This window comes from Anomalospiza imberbis, chromosome 13 (genome assembly GCF_031753505.1).
Source record: "Anomalospiza imberbis isolate Cuckoo-Finch-1a 21T00152 chromosome 13, ASM3175350v1, whole genome shotgun sequence".
In the NCBI taxonomy this organism is placed as follows: Eukaryota; Metazoa; Chordata; class Aves; order Passeriformes; family Viduidae; genus Anomalospiza; species Anomalospiza imberbis.
In genome coordinates, this window is record NC_089693.1 from 2,763,620 (window position 1) to 2,784,423 (window position 20,804).

The window sequence follows — 20,804 nt, forward strand, 5'->3', positions numbered from 1 at the left end:
ATTTTGCTTCAGTTCTCCTCTTATGGAGGGAATGTATGGACATGCCTAAGACATCAGACACCCCCCACAAATAAGGTAAGTAAAGAACATTCCTGAGAACAAAGCCTTTGCCCTCATTAAAAATTTGACCATTGAAAATTCGTATACAAAAATGTGCTGTAGACAAGTTACAGTAAGACTGTAATTTCCTGATGCAGTGTGACAAGTAAGGCTCACTCACCAAACTCATTACAGTGCCCAGCCCATCTGAAATTGCTGATAAAAACCTCCCTTCTGTGTAGAGATGTTTTTGACCATGAGCATTTGCAGGAAATGACCCTTGTCATTTCCTGTCCAGAAGGGTGCAGCAGTGCCAGCAGTCTGTGACAAGAAGCCCTTGGGTTGCATCTGCCTTCTCTCAGCAGCAGAGAAGTGTTTCTCCTATGGCTGTGAGAACAGCTGAGGGTGCTCCTGGTGTTACATTGCTGTGCACTTTCGTGGAGAGGTGGAGTCTGCATTTGCTTTTTTCCTGATACTTTCTGTAAGAGAGAATTATCTGCTGCACAGAACAATAAAGCCATGGCAGGATCTGTTCATTTATCAAACCTAAGAGAAAGGGATTACATGTAATGGAAGCAAGGGGACAGAGCAGAGGCTTTCAGCTCATGCAAGTTGGCTTCACTGAAGTTTTCCTCTGTGTATTTGTCTAAGCGCAGAATTTGGGTAAATTAATTCAAATAATGCTCAGTGTGCATTATTTAAAGGAAGACAAAAGTATTACCTGCTAAATCTCTTCTCCCAATCCCCACCAGGCCTTCATACAGTCCCTTGATTGGATTTTCTCCTGCAGTGATCACACCATGGAGCCAGATCAGCAACATTCTGTGGCCGTGTTCCCTGTAGCTTTTAGTGCCTGGCAGGATCAAACCACAGATGAAATCCCACACTCAGAGTGCACGGCCCTGACCAAAGCAGATTTCTGCCCTGGTGGGTTTGCATACCCCTCCCTCCTCTCTGGATTTTACTAGGAGGCTGTAAAGCATGGTTTTAATTCCTGGTTGTGATGTGATTGCTGGATTTGTGTACTTAATGGGGTGGCTATGGCTGAGCTTGGGTTTGTTGCACAGCCTTTCATGGCAATACAGCTTCTGCCTTCAGAGCACAGCTTGGCCCTTTGCTCACATCATCCAAACTACAGAGCTCTTGCAACAGCCAGTACTAGCAGTGATCTGTTTCTGACCTTCAGACCCTGCTTCTGCTAATGTATTTCTTAAATTCTAAAGAATTCACTTCACTGCCTTCTTGCTACTCAAAAGAAAAAAGTAAAACCAGCAAGTTTCTTCTGTTCTACAGAACAAGAATTGTAGCAAGAACTTGTAGGCCTGCCAAATGTCTCCTAAGGAGTGAGCAAAGAACCACTAATTCCCCTGCTTGCATGCTTTATTCCTAGACAAATTACAGTGTGTAGGTAATTCCACATTCAGTAAAACCAGAATTTTTAACCTTATCTTTTGGTTGCTTCAAATAAACCAACTGGTTTTCTTCATGCTTTCCTCTTACTGCAGCTTTATCTCCTAGAAACAAAGTCCAAGGAAAGAAAGAAAAATACCTGGGAAGCTTTTTTATACCTGTCCATTGTTGCTCAATGGCCCTAATGTGGTCATCCGTGAATTTCCAGTAATGTGCCAGCTTCTTCCATTCCCCGGGTTTGAGGTACTTAGTGGCTAATCTCCACAAGACTGAGCGAATGTGCTGTGTTTCCAGCCTGTGATCCTGCTTAAAGGTCAAGTGCTTTGCCACCCATGAGCCGGAGTTGCTGTTCGGGTTGTCCTGCAGAGCCAGAACAGGAGTGCTGCAGCACTGCCTGTCGTTCTGCAGCCTCCCACATCCCCAGCTCTGTGGTCCCTGTGCCTTTCTGGCACAGCTCATTTTTTAAATTCCCTTTATTCTCATTTCACTCTGTGTTCGTCACGGTTAAAACACCACTAATGGCCACTTCACTGGAAGCACATGCGGATCGCTATTTCCATTTCTACACTCCCTTTTATCTGGCGTTTGGGGCAGAATCATTTCATTAAATCTCCTGCTTCCCTGCAACATCAGCTTGTGCTCACAGTGCTTACATGCCAGGCTGCAGAGGCTGCATGACAATCTCTAGGGCTGCATGGGAAGCCAATGCAAGGGCCTGATACACTGAGCATGACTCCCAAAGCTGCACCTGAGCCACAGGCACACGCCCTCCTTTCCTTCCCCCTCTAGAGCACTGCCATGGGAGGACAACCAAAATCTTAACACGCAAGGGATGTGACATTGGGCTGTACTTTCAGCTCACTCTGCTCAGCTTGGTCTGGGCACAGGCTTGGGGTAGGCAAGGTTTCAGAGGGAAGATTGGGGCTGAGAGGCTGCACTTTGAGGGAGAAGTTGGTTGTATGACTCCAACAAGAGCCGTCTCCTTCCACTGCTGAAAAACTCTCAAAATTCCATTTTGGTGACCTGAGGCCAAGCATTTTTTTGCTCAATCCTTCAGTTTCTCCTTCTGGGAAAAGGAACTAATTCTATCCCTTTGGGAGCAGCTGTTAAATAATTTTTGGAAACCCCTATTCCCATCAGTGCCGCCTGGGATTTCTAACAGCAGAGGCCTTTTTAAATAAGGAAACCCTTAAGTAGATGCTGTTGGCATGGTGAGGACTTCTGTTTTTCTTAAGTAAGAGGATGAAAATAGAGGTCAGGCTGTCACGGGATGTCCTGTATTTCTTTTTCTTTGACAGCTGGTATGTGGAGTCTCAATGAAGAGGAGAAAGCACAGGGGCTGTTGTATAAGCTGCTCACCTTCTCCCTTTTGTAAAATCGATCAGCTTTGATAATCATGTCCACCAAGATGATGTGATTGCCTCGGGCAGCAACATCCAGAGATGTTTTCCCTTGCTGAAATTAGAAAGGAAAAATGAGCTGGAAAAGACTTTGCACCTTCAAAGGTACAATCTCCATGGCCGCCCAGCATCTGCAGCAGCTGGCACATGGACTATTGAGTAATGCACCCACCAGGACCCGTTCTCCCCCTGTGAACACTTCAGATGTGAGCTGGCGTCAAGCTCCTGCATTCAGGGCATGGGGAGTGGCTTTCCAAGCTCTGCAGCATCTCCTCCATTGCTACAAGGGATCTGACTGTTTTGCAGGAGCCACTGGAAAAGCTTCCTGCAACACACCAGCATGAGAGCTACCATCACAGGACCAGCTCAGCTCTGCAGTCCAAGGTCTTTTATAGCCTTTTGCACAGCAGGTTTGCTGACACATGAAACCAAAGTGATTTATACAACCTCATTAACTTTACAGGCTCCAGATACACATGATTAAAAATGGTCTCCTAGGAGAAGCACAGGCTGATGAGGCTATGAAAATGTGGCTATGTTCATTTCATGAATATGATTTTGGATTGGGCAGGGGGAGATTTGTATTTCTATCTAAAATTAGAAGGCAGAAAAGAACAAGATTTGAAAGTTGCATGAAGGAAAGTGAGCCAGCTCAGGCACCAGGCATAACAGGAAGAACAGTTCTAGCCTCAGACGTGAGCAGAAACCCAATTTCATACAGGAAAGTGTGAATGTGTCCCCTGTACTGAATGTCACTGCAGTTCCACAGAGTGCTGAAAGGTGACAAACATTCACCACAGCTGAAGGCCAGTTCAGACAGGTGGCTTCAGGTCTGCACTTGCTCTAACCCACTGCGAATGGCAAACACTATTTTAATCCCTGCCCAAGGGCCTCCAGCATTTTTGGGCACATACTACATTTTCAGGCCTCTTGAAATTCATTCTGTTGGTTTTATTAGATGCCAAAAATCTCAGAACTGTGCCAGATCTATACCAAACAGATCCTTTCAACCTATTAGAATATGTGTGCTGTCATTTTTCAGGTACATTACTTACCACTATTTGAGGAAATCTTTGATATTACTGTTCATGATAGTACAAGAAGGAACAAAAACAACTTTGAGAAGGAAAGTGTTGTTCATTGTGTTATCTATTTTCTACCTGTCTAAGAACCAGTCACTTCTTTTCTGGAAAACACATCAAAATAACCTACTCAGCTGTGTTTTAAGAGCATATCCCTGGAAATATCCAAATTTTAATATTACTAGCCTTCCTTGAAAATTATGAAAAAACATTAGCAAAGACCATCTATGTATATTTTCCCTCCATACTCCCACAGAACCGGTTTCACCCATGGAGACCTTTACCTTGTCTGTTAGCTTCAGATTAACTCCTGCAATGAGAATCATCTCAGCAATGTCCTGCCTGCCGTGCTCTGCAGCTATGTGGAGTGAGGTCTGCTGCCTCTGCAGAAGGAGGGAGAAAGGACTACATTTCAGAGAAGGACAAGTGTGAGGCTGGAAGGACAGAACACTACCAGGAGGAGCCTTGGGACTGTTTAATGCAAACCAGTAAAACTGAACATAAAATGTGTCAATTTTACGGTATCATCAGTAGAGAACATTGCCACAAGTATGAAGATTAACCAAAACAAGCTACACAAAGTCCCTCATTCAGAAAATTACAGTTCGGTGAGACAACCACCTACCTCCAGGCTTGCCTCCTATTCTCAACCCTCCAAACATTTTGCAGAATATATTCCATCTTGAAATTTCTCCTACCTGCTTCCAGCAAGGACGAGAGAGCCTGACTATTCAATGTTGCAGGGGACACAGCATTGCCCTCATGTTGAACACCATCAAGTGACTACCTCACTGCAACACTTCAGAATCATTTCACAGGTTTCACATTTCCTAAGCTGCATTTCCAGGTTCTCCACATTTTAAAGCACTCCTCTTTAATCCTGTCCCCAAGGTGATAAAATCCCCCATGAAACTGATTCACATTTCAAGCACAAAGAACAGGAGCTGCAGCCTTACATTATCTGGAATGTCAAGGTCACACTCTGCACTGATGAAGAGCTTCACCATGGCTGGGAAGTTCTGCAGGACTGCGATGTGCATTGCTGATGCATTTTGCTGTGGAAAGAAGATCCTGCACTTAGGGAGAGCTTAGCTCATAGCACTGCAAGGACCATGCTGTGCCCAGCATGTCCTATTCTCAGCTGCCAGTCACTGAGGGCTGACGGGGATACTGCAGCACTGGTCCTTCCAGAGTTGCTTTGTGCTCTTGAGCAGCTCCACAAACTGAATTTACCCTTTTTTTTTAGTGGTGAGAGCATTGAGAGGGACTCACATGATTGAGAGCATCCGTGTGGATTCCTGCATCCATGAGGATCCTGGCTATTTCCTCATAGCCATGCAGCGCCGCATAATGAAGGCAGTTCATCTTTTTCTGAGAGGCAAGTCAGAAGAGAGGAGTGTTACTCAGGGATTCTTCCCAGAGGCTGCAGTTGTTACAGACTACCCACAAAGAGCTTCCTGCTCCCTCCTGCAAGAGTCCTATGGCCCAGCACTGACAAATTCATGGAGATTGTCTCCAGCCAAACCAGTCCCAGGGAGCTTCACCTGCCTCTTTGTACAAAACCATGTTTGCCTTCCTCTGAACTCCCTGTGCTATTCCTGAATGCAGGGCTCCACATGACCTCTCTCTATAATGGGTGACCTGGGAAGCCACAGGTCTGGGCATAAATCCACAAAGTAGGGTTTGGGAATGGAATCACCTCCATGGAGCTAACCTGGGTTTGGGCATTGACATCAGCACCCACTTCCACGAGCAGCTTCACACAGTGGCTGTGTCCCCCCTCAGCAGCCAGGTGCAGAGCCGTGAGTCCTTCCTGCGCAAGGCAAGAAAGGACACAAGCAGCATTTCTGTAGACAAGGCCAAGACAGAGCAGCGGAATGAGTCACAGACTCTACCCCATCTTCTGAATCCATGACATGTTACAGTACCAGTTCTGAGGGCCAAGGATCTCCAGTTGATTGTTACGAAAACAGAGGACACAATTATCTGCCCTGGACATACCAGAGTACTGCTCTGTCCTTAATGTCACTGGCTGTGGGCCACAAGACAGACATTGTGTTCACTATTTTTCCTCCCCTCCAGCCCATCAATAAACTAAGAAGGATTTCACATGGACAGTGAAGACAAACCATTTTCCTGAAATAGCTCAGAGACAGAACTCGAAACCTGTGACCCTCTATCACTGGTTTTCCCTTCCAAGGGTTGTAGCTCATTTCATTATAAGAAAACAGAAGCAGGCAAGCAGAATTCCGAAGGGAATTCATCTGGTTTTATTATTGCTCTTTGCACAAAGGGCAGCTCATGTGAGAGAAGATAAATGCTGCCAGTTACCACAGAAGGTGGCTCCCCCTTTCCTTCAGATCTTAATCACAATCAAATACACTTTTCAAAGACAGTAACCAAATAAGACTAAAAAAAATGCTGATAAACTTAATTGGGAGTGTGCCCTGGAATAAATAACCATGATACTAAGCCAATATTTGCTATCTAAGTCATTAACTGTATTCCAGCCACATAATTTTCCAGAGCGGATCTGTCAAAGGAGAGGTCTCAAACAGAAGGTCCATATGTTCAGTGACTAAGTCAATACTTTAAAGCACGGTGAAGTCTAGTTTAAAACACACTCAATAACCATTTAGGCACTTGAATGTACAAGGGTCAGGGAGAGAAAGGGAGATTAAATGGAGTGATAAGGTAGGTGTGCAGATACAGCAGGAAGAGAAGGCAACACTTTAAAGCCGGAAATTGGTCCAAGACGGATGTCGCCTTTCACTGATACTCTGCAAGTGTGACCTGCCTTTACCCACATAGGCTTTAGATAAAATCAGCTATTTTCTAGACCTCTCCTGTCAATACAGGCTTTTCAGCCTGATGGCTGTGGCAGGAGAGTATTTCTAGGGAGGAAAAGGGCAAAACTGATGTGGTTTTGATTTAATTTAAGTGTACTTACTGAGTTTTTCTCATCAAAGTCCACTCCAACACCTATAATCTTCTCCAGCACAAAGAGGTGTCCATTTTTAGCAGCTAAATGCAATGCTGTATTTTCTTCCTGAAAGTAAACATTACTTTATAAACATATGTCTCACAGGACTAAATGTTCATATACCACAACCTTGCACAGAGTATATCCAGTGTGGCTGAAAAGGAGGTTGTAACCAGTAGCACAAATATGAAGCAATCTTCCTACGGTTGCAGCAGCGAGGGAAGAACCCCTCCTACCTCAAACTGGAGCATGGTCCACCAGGCTTGCTGTGTATCCTGCCTGAAAAGCCCTGGAGAGAAATCATGAACTAAGCAGGAAAATTGCTTGAAGCAGATAGGGAAGAAAAGCCCTGACATCCACAGCTAACATAACAACTGTGGACAACTTGCCTGCCTGAGCCTCATCTGGAATTCTGCTCCCTGGTTCTCACATCCCCTAATCCTTGGACTTCACCTCCCTGGCATGTGGTTTTGTGCCCCTACCTTGTCTTTGGCACTGTGAGAACAACCCAGTCCAATGAGGAACTCCACCACCTCCAGCTGCCCGTACTCTGCGGCCAGGTGAAACGCTGTCCTGTCCATCTTTGGAAGGAAACAGAGAAACACAGTTCAAAAGGCTCAGAAAGCATATGATCAGATCATCTGCTGCAAGAAGCTTGACCAGAGCCAGAATTCCCATCATCCCTAAGCTCACTCTGCAGGAAGACTTCTGGAAGTAGTGTCTGATTCTCTTCCCAAGACCAAGGGCAACATTCCTGCTAAGCTCAGCAGAGCAGGACCAGACTTCATGAAATAAAGCCGTGAAAAGTCTTTTCTACCTTGTCTGTCTCATCCACACACATGTCCTCCAAGTCCTCCATGATAAACTCCATGACCTGGATGTGGCCCCTCTGAGCTGCACAATGAAGCAGGTTCCTGCCATTCTGGAGAGGAGACAAAGGACTGCTCATTCAACAAGTCCAAGACTGTGGGACAGTCAGTCTCTTTTGACAACCTCTTCCTGTTAGCAAAGGCCCATTTCATCCTCCCTGCACCCCCAGGAATAAACTTCCTTGTGCTGCAGACAGCAGGTAATGACTGAAATATTAATCCCCCTTTTCCCAGACAAGGTCTGTTTTAGAATACAAGGACTCCTGATTCACTAAACCCATTTTCCATTTCTGTAACACCTTCCACATCAGCACTGCACAGACATGAGGGGAGGAAGATATGTGCATCTCCAGAGCTCCAATTATTACACCTGCTTCAGGGATAAGTCAGAGTGCAGATGGCAGTCCCCAGAGCAGATGCTGTCACACAGGACTGAACTCACAGGTAAACCCCTCTCTGTCTCCCAGCACTGTCTAGAGCCAAGTGATGGATCCACACGGGGATACCCTCACCCTATTGACACGGTTAATGTTGGCCCCAGCATTGACAAGAATCTGCAGGACACGGAGGTGGCCAAACCAGGCAGACAGGAGAAGAGCGTTCATTCCAAACTGGGCAAAAAAGAAGAAAGATACTTACAGTTAAACTGCAGCCACCACCATCCCCATCCTGGAGGGAAAGTTGTCCTCTTAGCTTAATGGAGTTTTCCAAATCTACTTGTTTCTCATGGGTATATTTTTAGTTGCACTTTTTCCAATGATTATTATTCCTGTCACAGGTATTCACAGCAACTGAGCAGAGACCTGCTTCTTGTCAACTACTACCTATTTAATGGTGTGTATTAGCCTGGCTGCATGGGGGAGAGAAAACTTTTTGGCTGTCACTGTCATCCTACAAGCCCCACCAACACAATCAGAAGAAGCCAAGCATCCTCATGCTCTATGGAAAACTTCACAGATTTTACCAGCCTATTCCAAGTCACTGTGCATGCAAGGAAAAGGCCAGAATTCAGAGCACAGACACATGTGCCAACAAGGCTTGCTCCAGCCCCTTGCTCAGCAGGTGCAGTGTGCCACCCTGTGCCACCCACCCAGGGCTAAGGTGCAGTCTGCAACTGCTGGCCTAGCACCCCGTCCCTGGCGCTGCCCCAGCACCGAACACATCTGCAGCACATGCAAGGGAGAGTCGCCTTTGTACAGTGTCTTCGTCATCCACGGGGACATCGTGATCCAGGAGCAGCCGCACAGCATCCACGCTCCCTGCTCCCGCAGCCCAGTGCAGGGCAGTCCGCTCCGCCTGGAAGGGAAGGACAGAGGCAGGGAAGACTGATGTATGCAGAGTGTGTTTATCCACCAGCCCTTCTGAAGGCCAAAATATCCTTGGCCATCTATGGAGCCAGAATTTCTTGCACTGTGCAGTGTCTTCTTTGGATGCAGCCCTCTGTCTCTGCTCTCATGTCAGGCAGACAGGTGTCAGTCACCTTCTGCTCAGGAACTGCAGTTCTGGACTATAATTACAGCACAGAGTGAAGAACACTGCTGACCATAAATGGACAGATTGAAACACTAGGGATGGGGGCAGTCGTGTATCTCCATGAACCTACCAGTCAACAAGGAAATACCTGCACCACAGAGTTTGTCCCACAGTCTTACTGTACAGTGAAAGGAAAATCAAAGCCTTTCATGGTAATCATGTCTACCTGGCAATTGCAGCTTTCCAGTGTGGCCAGGATGATAGTGCTGGGAGTCACAGTGTGTTGTGAAAAGCGCTTGGTTCCCACAGGCCCTATTTGGCACTGGGTGTTGTATTTTAAAGTTTTGGCAATTTAAGCAGTTAATGAGAAGAGTAGTGTTAAGGAGCTGCAGTTCTGAAACACATCCTCAGCACTTTGTGCAGTGTGGAGGTGGAAAAACCCAGGACTTACATTGTTTTTGGCTTTGATGTCAACTCCTCTCCTGATGAGTTCCTCCATCCTGGCTGTATCATTTCGCTTCGCCGCATCATGGAACTCCTTCTCTGACTGAAGCACTGCAGCAGAGCAGAAGAGTGAGCATTAAAACAGTGCTGGCAAGGGGCATGGAGCAGCATGCCCCAGCAAACCTCCCCTTCATCTCACCGGCCCCCGTGGCTTCAGGGAAGGATGACTGCAGAAAGATTCTTCCAGCAAGAATCCCAGCTCTATACAGATGTTGGCATGTTTACTGGATTTATATTCTACCACTGTCTCTCTTTCCCTGACTACCCCTGTGCCACATCAGTGCTCTTCCAGTCCTACCCACTTCTCTTCTAATTCACTGTCGTTCTCTGCATGGATTTGCTCAAGCTGCAAAACCTTTTGATCCATGAGGTCCGTATCCTCTGGGCACCCTCTGAGGCCCAGAGTCAGTGTGAAGGTTCTGAGATGACACAGACCCTTTCCTCCATCCTTCCACCTACATCCCACTGCTCTACAAGGAGGCCTTTACACATGGTCCCCCTCCAGGCAACACGAACCAGCCAAGAAGCACAAAACTGCCAGCCTGGCCCGTGGTTAGTGTTGCATCTCTTAATAAATCGTGGCAGTTCTGCACATAATTTACCATGACTGGCAATATTTGTCCTGCACAGTCAGGCACAATTTAAGAGTGTTTACTCTCCGTGCTGGGCCTTGCCCCAGCAATCTTCTCCTTCATCAAATAAATCTTCCTGCCAAGAAACAAGAGCAAGGCTGTGACTGCCACAGCCCGACAGGGAGGCTCTGAAGGCTTTTGGCAAGGTTGGTGTCAGCGTTTGTTGGACTCAGTCTCTGTCCTAGTGCTTTTGGGGAATTCTTTCAAGAAGTGCTTGAGTCAGACCCTTGGCCTGTCACGTCCTACTGGAGAACTGGCCCAGAGGCTCTGCTCTCTTCTACACTTCTCCAGAGCCCAGACTGCAGTTTGAGGGGCTCAATGCAACTTCAGTTTGTTCCAACATATCAACTGCATATTAACCACGTGCCATACAAAAGGTATCAAATCATATTATTGTTCCCATTCCACCACACTGAGGGAGACAAACAGGAGACTTGCTGCCTAAATAGCACAATTCAGCTCTTCGTAGGGCACAGAAGAAAGGCATCCCTACCGTGGACACTTAGAGCAACAGAAGTATAACCTCATCCTTCAGTTTCCATTCTCCTTGCCTTCAAACAAAAGAACTTTAGCTCAAGAAAAACGCAAATAACACAAATTTTAATGCTAGATAGGATCATTCAGTAGTGTGTTTATCCACTTAAGACATGGTCATCTGACAGTGTGTATTCAAGAGTGCTGGACCTGCTGCTACAATGAAGGCAGTAGGATTTGGACACTGATTTCTGCAAGAAACTGGATTTCCTATACTGTATACTAAGACTCTCTTATCACCTTGTCAGCTGTGTTAAAAGGATTGCATTCCACCCTGCATGGACCCTTCATCTGAGAGGAAATATCAAGAGAACTTGTGAAAAATACACTGAGATTTTGTTAATTATTAACACCAATGGCTACACACATACCACCTCCTTGTACATGCTTAACTCCCTTCAGTGGAGTAAATCCTATGTTTCCATTAAGCAAATGCTACTGACCCTGCTCTCCAGGTGACAGAAATGTTTTCTTACATTTTATGGACACACAAAGCATCATTTTCAAGAGATGCCAAACTGCCTTAGTTGTTCTTTGCACTGGCTGTGAAGACGCAAATCTGGCATCGCTAAGGCTGTAGAAGCTGCAATTTATTTATTTTCAGCAGCACATGAATAACAATTTGATGGTCTGAGTTTCCTATTTAAGATCCACAGCGGCTCTGTAAGTGCACTCCTCATCATGGCATGCACCTGTCCAGAAGCAGCATTTCCGTGGATATTTAGCAGTGCTCCTTCTCTTTCAAGCTCAGATTCCAGGGTACTTCATAGCGTACTGAACAGGAATTCAGTTACTGAATAGGAATTCAGTTATCACAAACAGCGTGGAAAACATTTTAAATTATTTACCCTCAATGCAATGCACCAACTCACAGGCAGTTTATTATGCAAGAGATGTAGAAAAGCATCAAAGGAGGAGAAAGACATGCAAAGAAACGTCCAAAACCCATCCACCGAGCCCTACCTGGGGCTGCAGAACAAAAGACAACTTGGTATGGGGACCGAGGGCCCAAGGGGGCCAAAAACCGCAAGTGCGGGGTACCAGAGTATTGTGCAGCATCTCAGCGGTGCAGGATGCTTTGGAGCAACAGCAGTCTTGACTCCCGGGTAGGTTTAACCACCTGCTTTGTTTCCGAGCGGATTTTCAGGTGTCCGGTTATATTTTAAGGCATCCTGGCTCTGGCCCTCAGCCCCGCCGGCTCCCGCCCGCCCCCGCCACACGAGTCGCCCCTCACGGCGCTGCGCCCCCCGCCCCGCTGGGGCAGCCCCCGCCTCGGCCCCACTCACGGGTGTCGCCTTCCGACGCCAAGTCGTCCCCCATGTCGCGACACAGAGGCCCCGCCGCCGCCTCAGAGCGGGCTGACAGGCGCGTCCCCGCCGCCTCAGAGCGGGCTGACAGGCGCGTCCCCGCCGCCTCAGGGCGGGCTGACAGGCGCGTCCCCGCCGCCTCAGAGCGGGCTGACAGGCGCGTCCCCGCCGCCTCAGAGCGGGCTGACAGACGCGTCCCCGTCGCCTCAGAGCGGGCTGACAGGCGCGTTCCCGCCGCCTCAGAGCGGGCTGACAGGCGCGTCCCCGCCGCCTCAGAGCGGGCTGACAGGCGCGTCCCCGCCGCCTCAGAGCGGGCTGACAGGCGCGTTCCCGTCGCCTCAGAGCGGGCTGACAGGCGCGTTCCCGCCGCCTCAGGGCGGGCTGACAGGCGCGTCCCCGCCGCCTCAGGGCGGGCTGACAGGCGCGTTCCCGCCGCCTCAGGGCGGGCTGACAGGCGCGTCCCCGTCGCCTCAGGGCGGGCTGACAGGCGCGTCCCCGCCTCCTCGCAGGCCACCTCGCCGCCGCCGAGCTGCTCTTTTGCTGCTCTTTAAAGCAAAAGATCATAAAACAAGCCCGTTTCCCGGCAAACACGGTGTTTTCGGGCCGTTTGGGGAGGACTTGAGTGGGGACATCGAGCTGCCGCCATTTCGGCCAGGTGCCGCCCTTCACCTCAGCGCGGCTCTGCTGAGTGCTGCTGCTTCGAGGTGGTGGGTGGTTTAATTTAAAATTAGTTTAATTCTGTTTCCAGAGCGATTTGGGAGGAGAGGGATTTCTAAGCAGTAGGAAATACGGGGTGTTGTTTTTGTTTTCCCCTGAAAGCAGGGCTCAGGGGTTGATGTTTCCCGGGAATGAGGTGCTCTTGTTACCAAACGTCCCTCAGCAGGTGCAGGAGGGGGCAAAAGGGCTTTTCCCTCAAAGTTTTAGTGAATTCTCCAGTTTCAGCGTCTGGGTGGTTTTATCTTTTATTTTGTTCTCCATTTTGATAGTATATTAAAGAAGAAACCAGGGCGAGCTGAGGTTGCAGGGATAATCATATCTGTTTCTGTGGGTCCCCCACAGTACTCGTCCCCTGTAATACTGCTTCCATCTCTGGGAGACCCCAACATAAGAAGGACATGGAGCAGCTGGAGTGAGTCCGGAGGAGGCCACAGAAATTCCCCAAGGTTGGAGCACCTCTGCTCTAGAGCCAGACTGGGAGAGCTGGGGGTTTTCAGCCTGGAGAAGAGACAGCTCCGGGGGGACGTTATATGAAGCCCCACCCTGGAAGCATCCAAGGCCGGGTTGGGTGGGGCTTGGAGCACCCTGGGATAGTGGAAGGTGTCCCTGCCCATGGAAGGTGGAACTGGATGCTCCTTAAGGTCCGTTCCAGCCCAGACCATTCTGTGATTCATCGCTGCTGGTCTCAGGATAGGAGAGGCCACATCAGGTTTGTATCCCGTCCCTAGACCGTGCTGGCCCACAGATGGTCTTTGTCAGGACTCCCTGGAGAAGTCCCCCTGGAGAAGTATCTCTCTCTGTACCGCTGATTTTGGCTGTGAGCTCACTGTGATGCCTGTCACCACACGAGGGTGCCAGTGCTGTTCACCTGCCACGACTTCCTGCTCCAGCAACAAAGTCCAGGGTGCAGATGGGGCTGTTCCCTGGGCTCGGGACAGTTTTGGGGTACATCCCGATCTCGGGGACCCTTGTGTGGATTACTGCTGCTCCTGTGAGAGAGGACGGGCCGTTTGGTGTGTTGGGAGATGGGAGGAGGCAGATAAGAAGAGACCCTCTGCTTCTCCAAACATGTCCCTCTGTGCGCACAGCTACGCCAGAACTGTCTCCAGGGCAGGGAGACAGTGGTTTCCACTTAATTGAAACCCATCACTGGTGGGTTCAGTAGCCAAGTGCTTGCTGATGCAGTTGGACCACCACGGCTTGGCCTGCCCAGCTGTGAAATGGGTAGGTGGACCCTAAACTCTTGAGCAAATACAGAATGTGTGGAGGTTTATGGATAACTGCTGCTCTCAGAGATTTGGATTTGTGTTTTGTTTGCCTTTTATTCAAACTGAAGTTAAAAAAAAAAAAAGAAAAAAGAAAAAAAAAAAGACACTCTCTCTGGTAGGAAAAGTGAACATAAGGTCTGTCTGGATAAAGGGGAAGCCCTTCTTTTGTACAATAGCTTAGCGGGTACAGCATCCTCCCTGAGGAAAGGAGAAAGCTGGGCTTGATCCTTGTTTCTGCCGGAGGGGAGATGGAAACCTCGGGCCACACAAGACCCCAGAGAGCACCGTAAACAACAGGCTGCAAGCATGTCTGATGCAGAGAGTTTTTCTTGCTCTTTCCTGCTACTTTAAATAATTAATGATTTGATGGAGCAGGGAGTGGAGAAGGCAGGTGTCCTGTTTCCCTGGGGAGCAATCTGTGCACCCGGCAAGACGGAGTCTTGTGCTTTCTCGATGAATATTTAAGTGTCTTCAGACAAACTGGAACGGCGCCAGCGGGAATGACTGAGAAGGGCTGAGCCCTTCCCACTGGGTATCCTAGTGCCTGGGGGCTGGGGAATAATTCCTGCTTGCACAGACTATGGAGGTACTGTGCATCCCAGCCTTGGATGGGACCTCTGGCTCTTGCTAGCCTTTTGTTAGCTGTAAGAGATCACTGGATGGAAAGCTGTCTGGATTTAAACTGCCACTGGTAATGTCATTGTCTTCCAGAGCTTGAATCAGCCAGGACTCATCACCCGCGGCTCTCCTGCGGGATAATGCTGATCTCGGAGGAGGAATAGCACAGATGCACTGAGAGTTCGCATCTGTTTGTGAGCTTGGATGCTTCCAGCAGGCAGAAAAAAAGGCAATGTAGGCAGTTCCTTCTGTCCTTCCCAAAGTGGTATGTGTTCAGGGGTGGAAGGGACCAAGATTTTCTGCTGATACTAAGTGCAGAATGCTGCGACGATTTATTAACGACACTGAACATTCGCCTGGTGATCCATTTATTAGCTAACAGACCTAAAACAGCTCTTGGATTTTTCCACTAATGTTGTAGCACAAAGAATGACAGGGGGAGGTGGTAATTTGACCCCTTTTTGCAAAATATTCCAGACATTGACCCCATCTTCAGGATGGTGTAAAATCTTTGACTTTATTTCACTTGAAGAATAATTTTAGCTGAGCCAGCTTTGTGCTCGTTCTCTCTTAGAAATGAAGCTCTCTGTCAGAGAATTTTGTGCTCTTATTTTGCATGCACAATTTTTAGGTACTGCTTTAGGATAATAATTATTTTTGATCACATTCAAAAATCATGAGCCAGGCTGCTTAAATCCATGTAATTTAAAGATGTGCCTCTGTTAGCTCCCTGGTTTAGTTGTATACAGTGTGATTTTCAAGCCAGTCAGATTTGCAGTTAGCCATGTAATACAGCCCACAAACCAGTATGTGTTTATGCAGAAACAGTTGCTTACCTAGAGGTTTAGCAAATTGGACTTTAATTTATAATCTTCCTTTGGAAGCAAAACTGGAAGGTGACTCCTCCTGCCTGCAGCTGCCTGTAATTTGGGAAGCCAAGCTTCTGCTTCTCTGGAGCTGCCCATAGCAGGGGAGCCTGGTTTGAGGAACAGCCTCCATCCTTGGAGGCTTGTCTTTTTTGGCATATGCTGCCACTGACAGGAAATTGAATATTGCGTGGGAGAGGGGATGACCACGTTCCTCTTTCAGTGCTGACGGACTGTTTTTACGTGACGGGGTGTCAAACTTCCCAGTGTGCTGAGATAGCAACCATGGGCTCTGCCTGGCAGCACCTGACCCAGATCTTTGGGCACTGTGGTACACAGCTGCCATTGATGAGGAATTGTATGTTTGTGCTTCTTTATTTCTCTGCTGTGGGTATTCACAAGGGACCAACCATGCCAGTTCTGTGCTCTTTCAGATATATCCCATTAGAATGGAATACACGTTACAGTTCTGGCTACATGGCTTCATGTGTGGCTCCAGCTTATTTATTTTTTGTCTGGGTTTGGCTTTTAGTTGTTCTGTAGACTAGGTTATTTTTGGTGCTTTCTTTGATAACTCTGTTCCTGTGACATGCTGTGGAGCCAGAACTCCTTTGGGAACATCCCAGAAACGCACACAAACATCAGCCCTGTAGCTTCTAACACTCAACATATGGAGCTTTCAGAAGGCCTGGACACCTAACGGGACTCCACAAACCCACTCTGGAAGCCTGAGAAGGGTTCCAGCAGTTTCCTCAAAGGCTGCATTCATTTCCTTGCAAGGCTTCCACAGAGGAACAGCTTGTTAGAGGGACCTGTGGAGCTTGGAAGCTTTGCCAATAATAATTCAGGCCCAATTCTGAAGTCAAATATTTAGCTAAACAGAGACTGTCTGATGACTGGATTAAACAGACTGCATCTGAGTGAGCTCGACATTTCAGGTTTTTGTCAGTGTCCATTTCACGAGCCTGTAATTCCATTTTTCCTGTCTTCCCAGACTCGGCTCATGCTGTGTAGTGTTTCAGACAGCACAGAATGAGGTATTTCAGCAGAGCTGTTACTCCTAGCTCAGGAAACAGCCTGAATCACAAAGTGATGTTCTTTGCTTTAGGCTTAGGAATAATCCAGTATTATGGGATTCAGAGGAAATCATGTTAGAGAAACTGAAAGGTTTGTTTGTTTGTTGGTAAGAAAAAGTCTCAAGGAACCAGGCAGAGATGTCAGACAGGGCTGGTGAATGAGCCTTGTCAGTGTGCTGCATGGTGCTGACACAGATAGCTCAGTCCATATTAACAGCAACTGGAAGTTTGAGCTGGTGATTTGGCACTTCCCTCTCCTGTCACTCTCACTTCCCAAAGCCGATAGGCCTTTAAATCCCTTGTAAAGATAAATGAGCTTAAGCCTCTATGTAGCTTTGAAAGTGAAGCTTACATGTAATTAGCACTGTGGCAGGGGTTGTTCCTGACGGTCAGGCCACTCCTGTTGATCCCTGACCTCCACATGGAGCTTACTTGACATATGGCCACTACTTCTTCCAATTCAATATGTTCTCCTTCCAGCTGTGGAGAATTGGGCTCACATCTATCCAGCAGGAATACGTGAGAGGCAAAAAATACCTCCCCAGTGTCTTTTGTACCTGAATGGTACCTTAGAAATAACTGTAGGAGAAAAAATTTTCTTATTTCTGTGATGCTTGGCTGGGGGAGGTCTATATGAGCCCATTGTGTTCAGAGTTTCTTAGTGCCTGAGGACCAGGTTTGACCGGTAGCTGGGAGATTACTGGTTTGACAGTCTGTGTCTCATGGTGGTGATCAGGTAGCAATGGTCATTCTGTCTGTGCTTTGAACTGTTTGCCTTACTGGAATCATGGAACCTGGTCCTTCAAAGCTAGGAATGTAACAGTAGTATGGTCTAAAAACATCTACTGTGTGACCAAAAGCAATTGTAGCAGGAAAGGATCTAAAGACAGAATATTCTTTATTGAATTTAAGAAGAGAAATGGTGTGATGGAGCTGGAGTCACTGCCCTCCCTCATTTGAATGTGATGGTTAACTGAGCAAGTGTTTGGTTATGGGAGGTGGGAACGGCTGCCTCGTATAAACCAAGCTATAATCGGGACACTGAATCCTAATCCCCTCACTGACATGCCTGCAGGCAGTGTTTTTATTTTCACTTTACTGCATGTGTAAAAAGAGGGAGGATCCTCTGCTTCCTCGGCCTCTGAGGATTGTCTGGCTCCTAAAGGCAATCTCTCCCTGTTCTTTTCAAGACAAAAGTGCAGCTGGAATGTAGGATCTTTTAACCATAAACCCAAAGTGCTAAAACCTACTTCCAGAGGCACGGCCCTGAGCTGCTCTTATGCCATGCTGAAGGACTCAGTGCAAAACTTGAAGTGAAACAGAAAATTGTGTTTGAGGATTTAATAAAAGCTAAGTGGAAGCAAAGGGTTGCTCAGTGATGCCATTGCTCCCTTCTAATCTGACCCCCATGCAGTCCAACAGGAGCAGTGCAGTTTTGGAAGTGTTTCATTTCTGTGTCTCAGCAATTTTCTTCCAGAGCCCAAAACATCTGTCCCTGCCTCCAGCCACATGTAAATACACCGAGAGCATTTTGTTCCAAATCTAATGAGTGATTTTATGGTCTTGGAATTGGAGGTAGGGGGAGGGGGCTGGGACAGCAGCCGGAGTCATGTGTTCTACAAGGAGCTCTGCTGATGTCAAATTGTAGCCTGATGATTTTTGCTTTACTGCAGCCCATCATGCTTCCCTTTAATGTCCTCTGCTGGAGTTGCCGGTGATCATGCTCTGACATGGGCTTCTGCATTCCCAGGGCTTCGTCACTGCTGGGCTCAACAAGCAACATGGAAAATAATGACACCATTGGAGAAGAGGTGGGGGAGCTCAGCTGGGCATCAGCTCCACTCTGTGTGTGGAGAGAGCACACGTGAATGCAGAAAGCACACTTTGCCTATCCTGCCTCTGGCTTCAGTGCTCAGGAGGAATGAGGGAACAAACAACCTCAGGCAGATGTGTAATCACATCACTCAAGAGTTGAGCAGATGGTGCTGAGATGTGGTGATACATGTGGTCTGAGAACAGGTACAGAATGAACTGACTCAAATTGTCACTGATATCAGCAGCGTTTTTAAAGCATAACCCCAGCTTTCTCCTTGAAAAGGACGGGGTTATCTGTAGAGAGAGATAATCTGTACACAGCACAGGAAACAGAAGGCAGATGTTGTCATATGTTTATCATATGTTTCCACCACGAGGTCTTCCTTTGGGACAGGCTTGCATATCCTAGGCCTCGGAGCAGGACTTACACATGGAGGGACTGTGCTGTGTTTATCCAGGGCAGATTACACAGAGCTCTTCCTCCACCTGCCCAAGTTCTCTTGGTCTGAAAAGCAAGTTTATATTCACTCACTGTGACTCAGCCATAAAGTCTGACTCATTTTCTTGCTGTTACTCATAGAAAGGAAAAGCCAAATGGCAACCAGTCTGTGCCTGTAGCCACCTGTAATTCTCCAGCTTTCTGCTGCTTTGCTCTGGATGAGTTTCTGCTTATTGACACTAACACACTTACCTTGCTGAAGCTTTTAATACTTCTTTCTACAGAGGAAGAAGACTGATTAGAAAATAAAATTTTCTACCCCTAAAGCGAAGAGGAAGTGTGCTGAATCTCCATGGCTGCTTGCAGAGTTCCTGAAATTGAACTATTTCAAGTGGACACTTCACAAAGATAGCAACAGGATGGGACCAGATGGAGCAACCACCAGGCAGAACTGGGAGCAGCTGCAGAATTGCTGCAGCTCCTGAGCTGACCTCTGTGGTCTAGAGGAAGTTGCTGGTGGTCTATCTCTTAAAGGTGCTCAGTATAGGAGATCCTGCTTCCAGCAGTGATGACATGTTGGTCACCAGAAATCTGTCTCACCCACTCTCTGGGTTGGACTCCCCACTGCAGTGGAAGGACTTGAACTGCTTGGGGTTCTGTGGGCTGCCTGTCCTCAAAGAAAGGGATGGTGTTTTACTCTGTGTAAGCCTCTGTTGCACTGCCAGCTCAGGAGTCTCTGCTCATTTCAGACCTGGCTGTTGCTCACTTGCACATATTTTGTCCTCTCATCAGGGTGCAGGGGAACACCAGGCCCCAGTTCCTTCTCTTGCAGTGTGATAGGTGGCTTATTCTGTGCTAGAGACTGGAGGAGCATGAGTCAGAGTTGAAAACCTCACCCAAGAGAAACTTTAGCTGTGAGGTGGGAATTGGTGCCTGCCACTACAGCTGGGCCAAACCCAGCCTTTCTCATTTCAGCTTCATGCTGTGTAAAAGCTGCACAAGAGAGCACAGTGCAAAGCTCCAGGTGGGTGGGCTGTCCAGAGGACAAGGATGTATCCTGGGTATGGAGCAGAGCTGTGTTAGAGCTAAGGCAGTTTCCTCTTGGTTATGGAAGCTGAGGTTCAATACAACAGGCTGAGTCTTCCAGAGAGGAACTTGGCTTTAAACCTGGCTCTCCTTTCTCAGTGGTTTGCTGCTGTGTGAGAGGCCACCATGGAGTTCTGCTCTTTCATCATTCTTCTGGATCCCATGTTAACAGTTTTGATAAGAATTGTTCCACAAACTCTCAAATGAAAAGCTGGGATTTTGGTATTTTCTGGTGGAAAAATATTTAATTGGAAATATTCATTGGCACGCTTTCAGCTGGAACACTGCCTTCCCCTCTCTGAAAATATTGCTCATTTTGAGTGCAAATGCTTCTTGTGAGTTTTTTGGGTTTTTTTAATTGCAATCCCTCACTTGGGTTTCTTTTTGCCTCAAGCAGATGATGGAGTTGGCATCTTGTTACATGGCACTGAAGTGACCTCCTGGGGCTGCCTGCGTGTCCTGCTGCCCTCCATGGCAGAGCGTGGCTGAGAGAGGCTGCAGTAGCTGTGGCATGTAGAGAGCAGGCACTGCCCTGCTGCTCCTGGCTGTCTGCTCTTAATACCCGCCACCGCCCCCAGCTCTGGCAGCCGTGCTTGCAAAAAGCTCTGCGGGCAGTGGAGTGAAGCTGGTTTCTTCATGACAATGTAGTTATCCTTTTAAGGGAAAATTCCCTCTGGGAGCCAACC

At 47.7% G+C, this 20,804-nt stretch overlaps 1 protein-coding gene and 1 long non-coding RNA gene across 6 annotated transcripts in view; one reads left to right on the plus strand and one right to left on the minus strand.

Moving 5' to 3' along the window:
• Positions 1–315: 315 nt before the first annotated feature.
• On the minus strand, positions 316–12,353 carry ANKDD1A (ankyrin repeat and death domain containing 1A). Of its 5 annotated transcripts, none has more exons than XM_068203581.1 (15): positions 12,213–12,352; positions 9,708–9,811; positions 8,981–9,079; positions 8,296–8,394; positions 7,732–7,836; positions 7,397–7,495; positions 6,882–6,980; positions 5,646–5,744; positions 5,204–5,302; positions 4,888–4,986; positions 4,216–4,314; positions 2,809–2,904; positions 1,608–1,809; positions 761–892; positions 316–585 (listed from the first exon to the last, which is right to left on the minus strand). In XM_068203581.1, the coding sequence occupies exons 1-15, from the start codon at positions 12,244–12,246 to the stop codon at positions 398–400; spliced, it is 1,653 nt and encodes a 550-aa protein (XP_068059682.1). In that variant the 5' UTR covers positions 12,247–12,352; the 3' UTR covers positions 316–397. The 5 variants fall into 5 exon arrangements, with proteins under 5 accessions (XP_068059682.1, XP_068059686.1, XP_068059685.1 ...); XM_068203585.1 differs by having other exon boundaries at positions 316–518; positions 12,213–12,351; XM_068203584.1 differs by lacking the exon at positions 5,646–5,744 and having other exon boundaries at positions 12,213–12,353.
• A 372-nt stretch (positions 12,354–12,725) lies between these two features.
• The window catches only part of LOC137481719 (uncharacterized), a 36,488-nt gene continuing 28,409 nt past the window's right edge, over positions 12,726–20,804 (plus strand). Inside the window, exons 1-2 of the long non-coding RNA XR_011003617.1 lie at positions 12,726–12,940; positions 14,930–15,101. This is a non-coding gene — a long non-coding RNA (uncharacterized lncRNA). The remainder of the gene's footprint in view (positions 12,941–14,929; positions 15,102–20,804) is intronic.

Coding starts and splice junctions, on each gene's coding strand:
- ANKDD1A (XM_068203581.1), bottom strand. CDS start 12,246: ATGGGGGACGACTTGGCGTCGGAAGGCGACACCC. Junction 9,812..12,212: donor GGCGTCGGAAGGCGACACCC/GTGAGTGGGGCC, acceptor GCTCTGCTGCAG/TGCTTCAGTCAGAGAAGGAG. Junction 586..760: donor TGGGAGAAGAGATTTAGCAG/GTAATACTTTTG, acceptor CCTTTCTCTTAG/GTTTGATAAATGAACAGATC.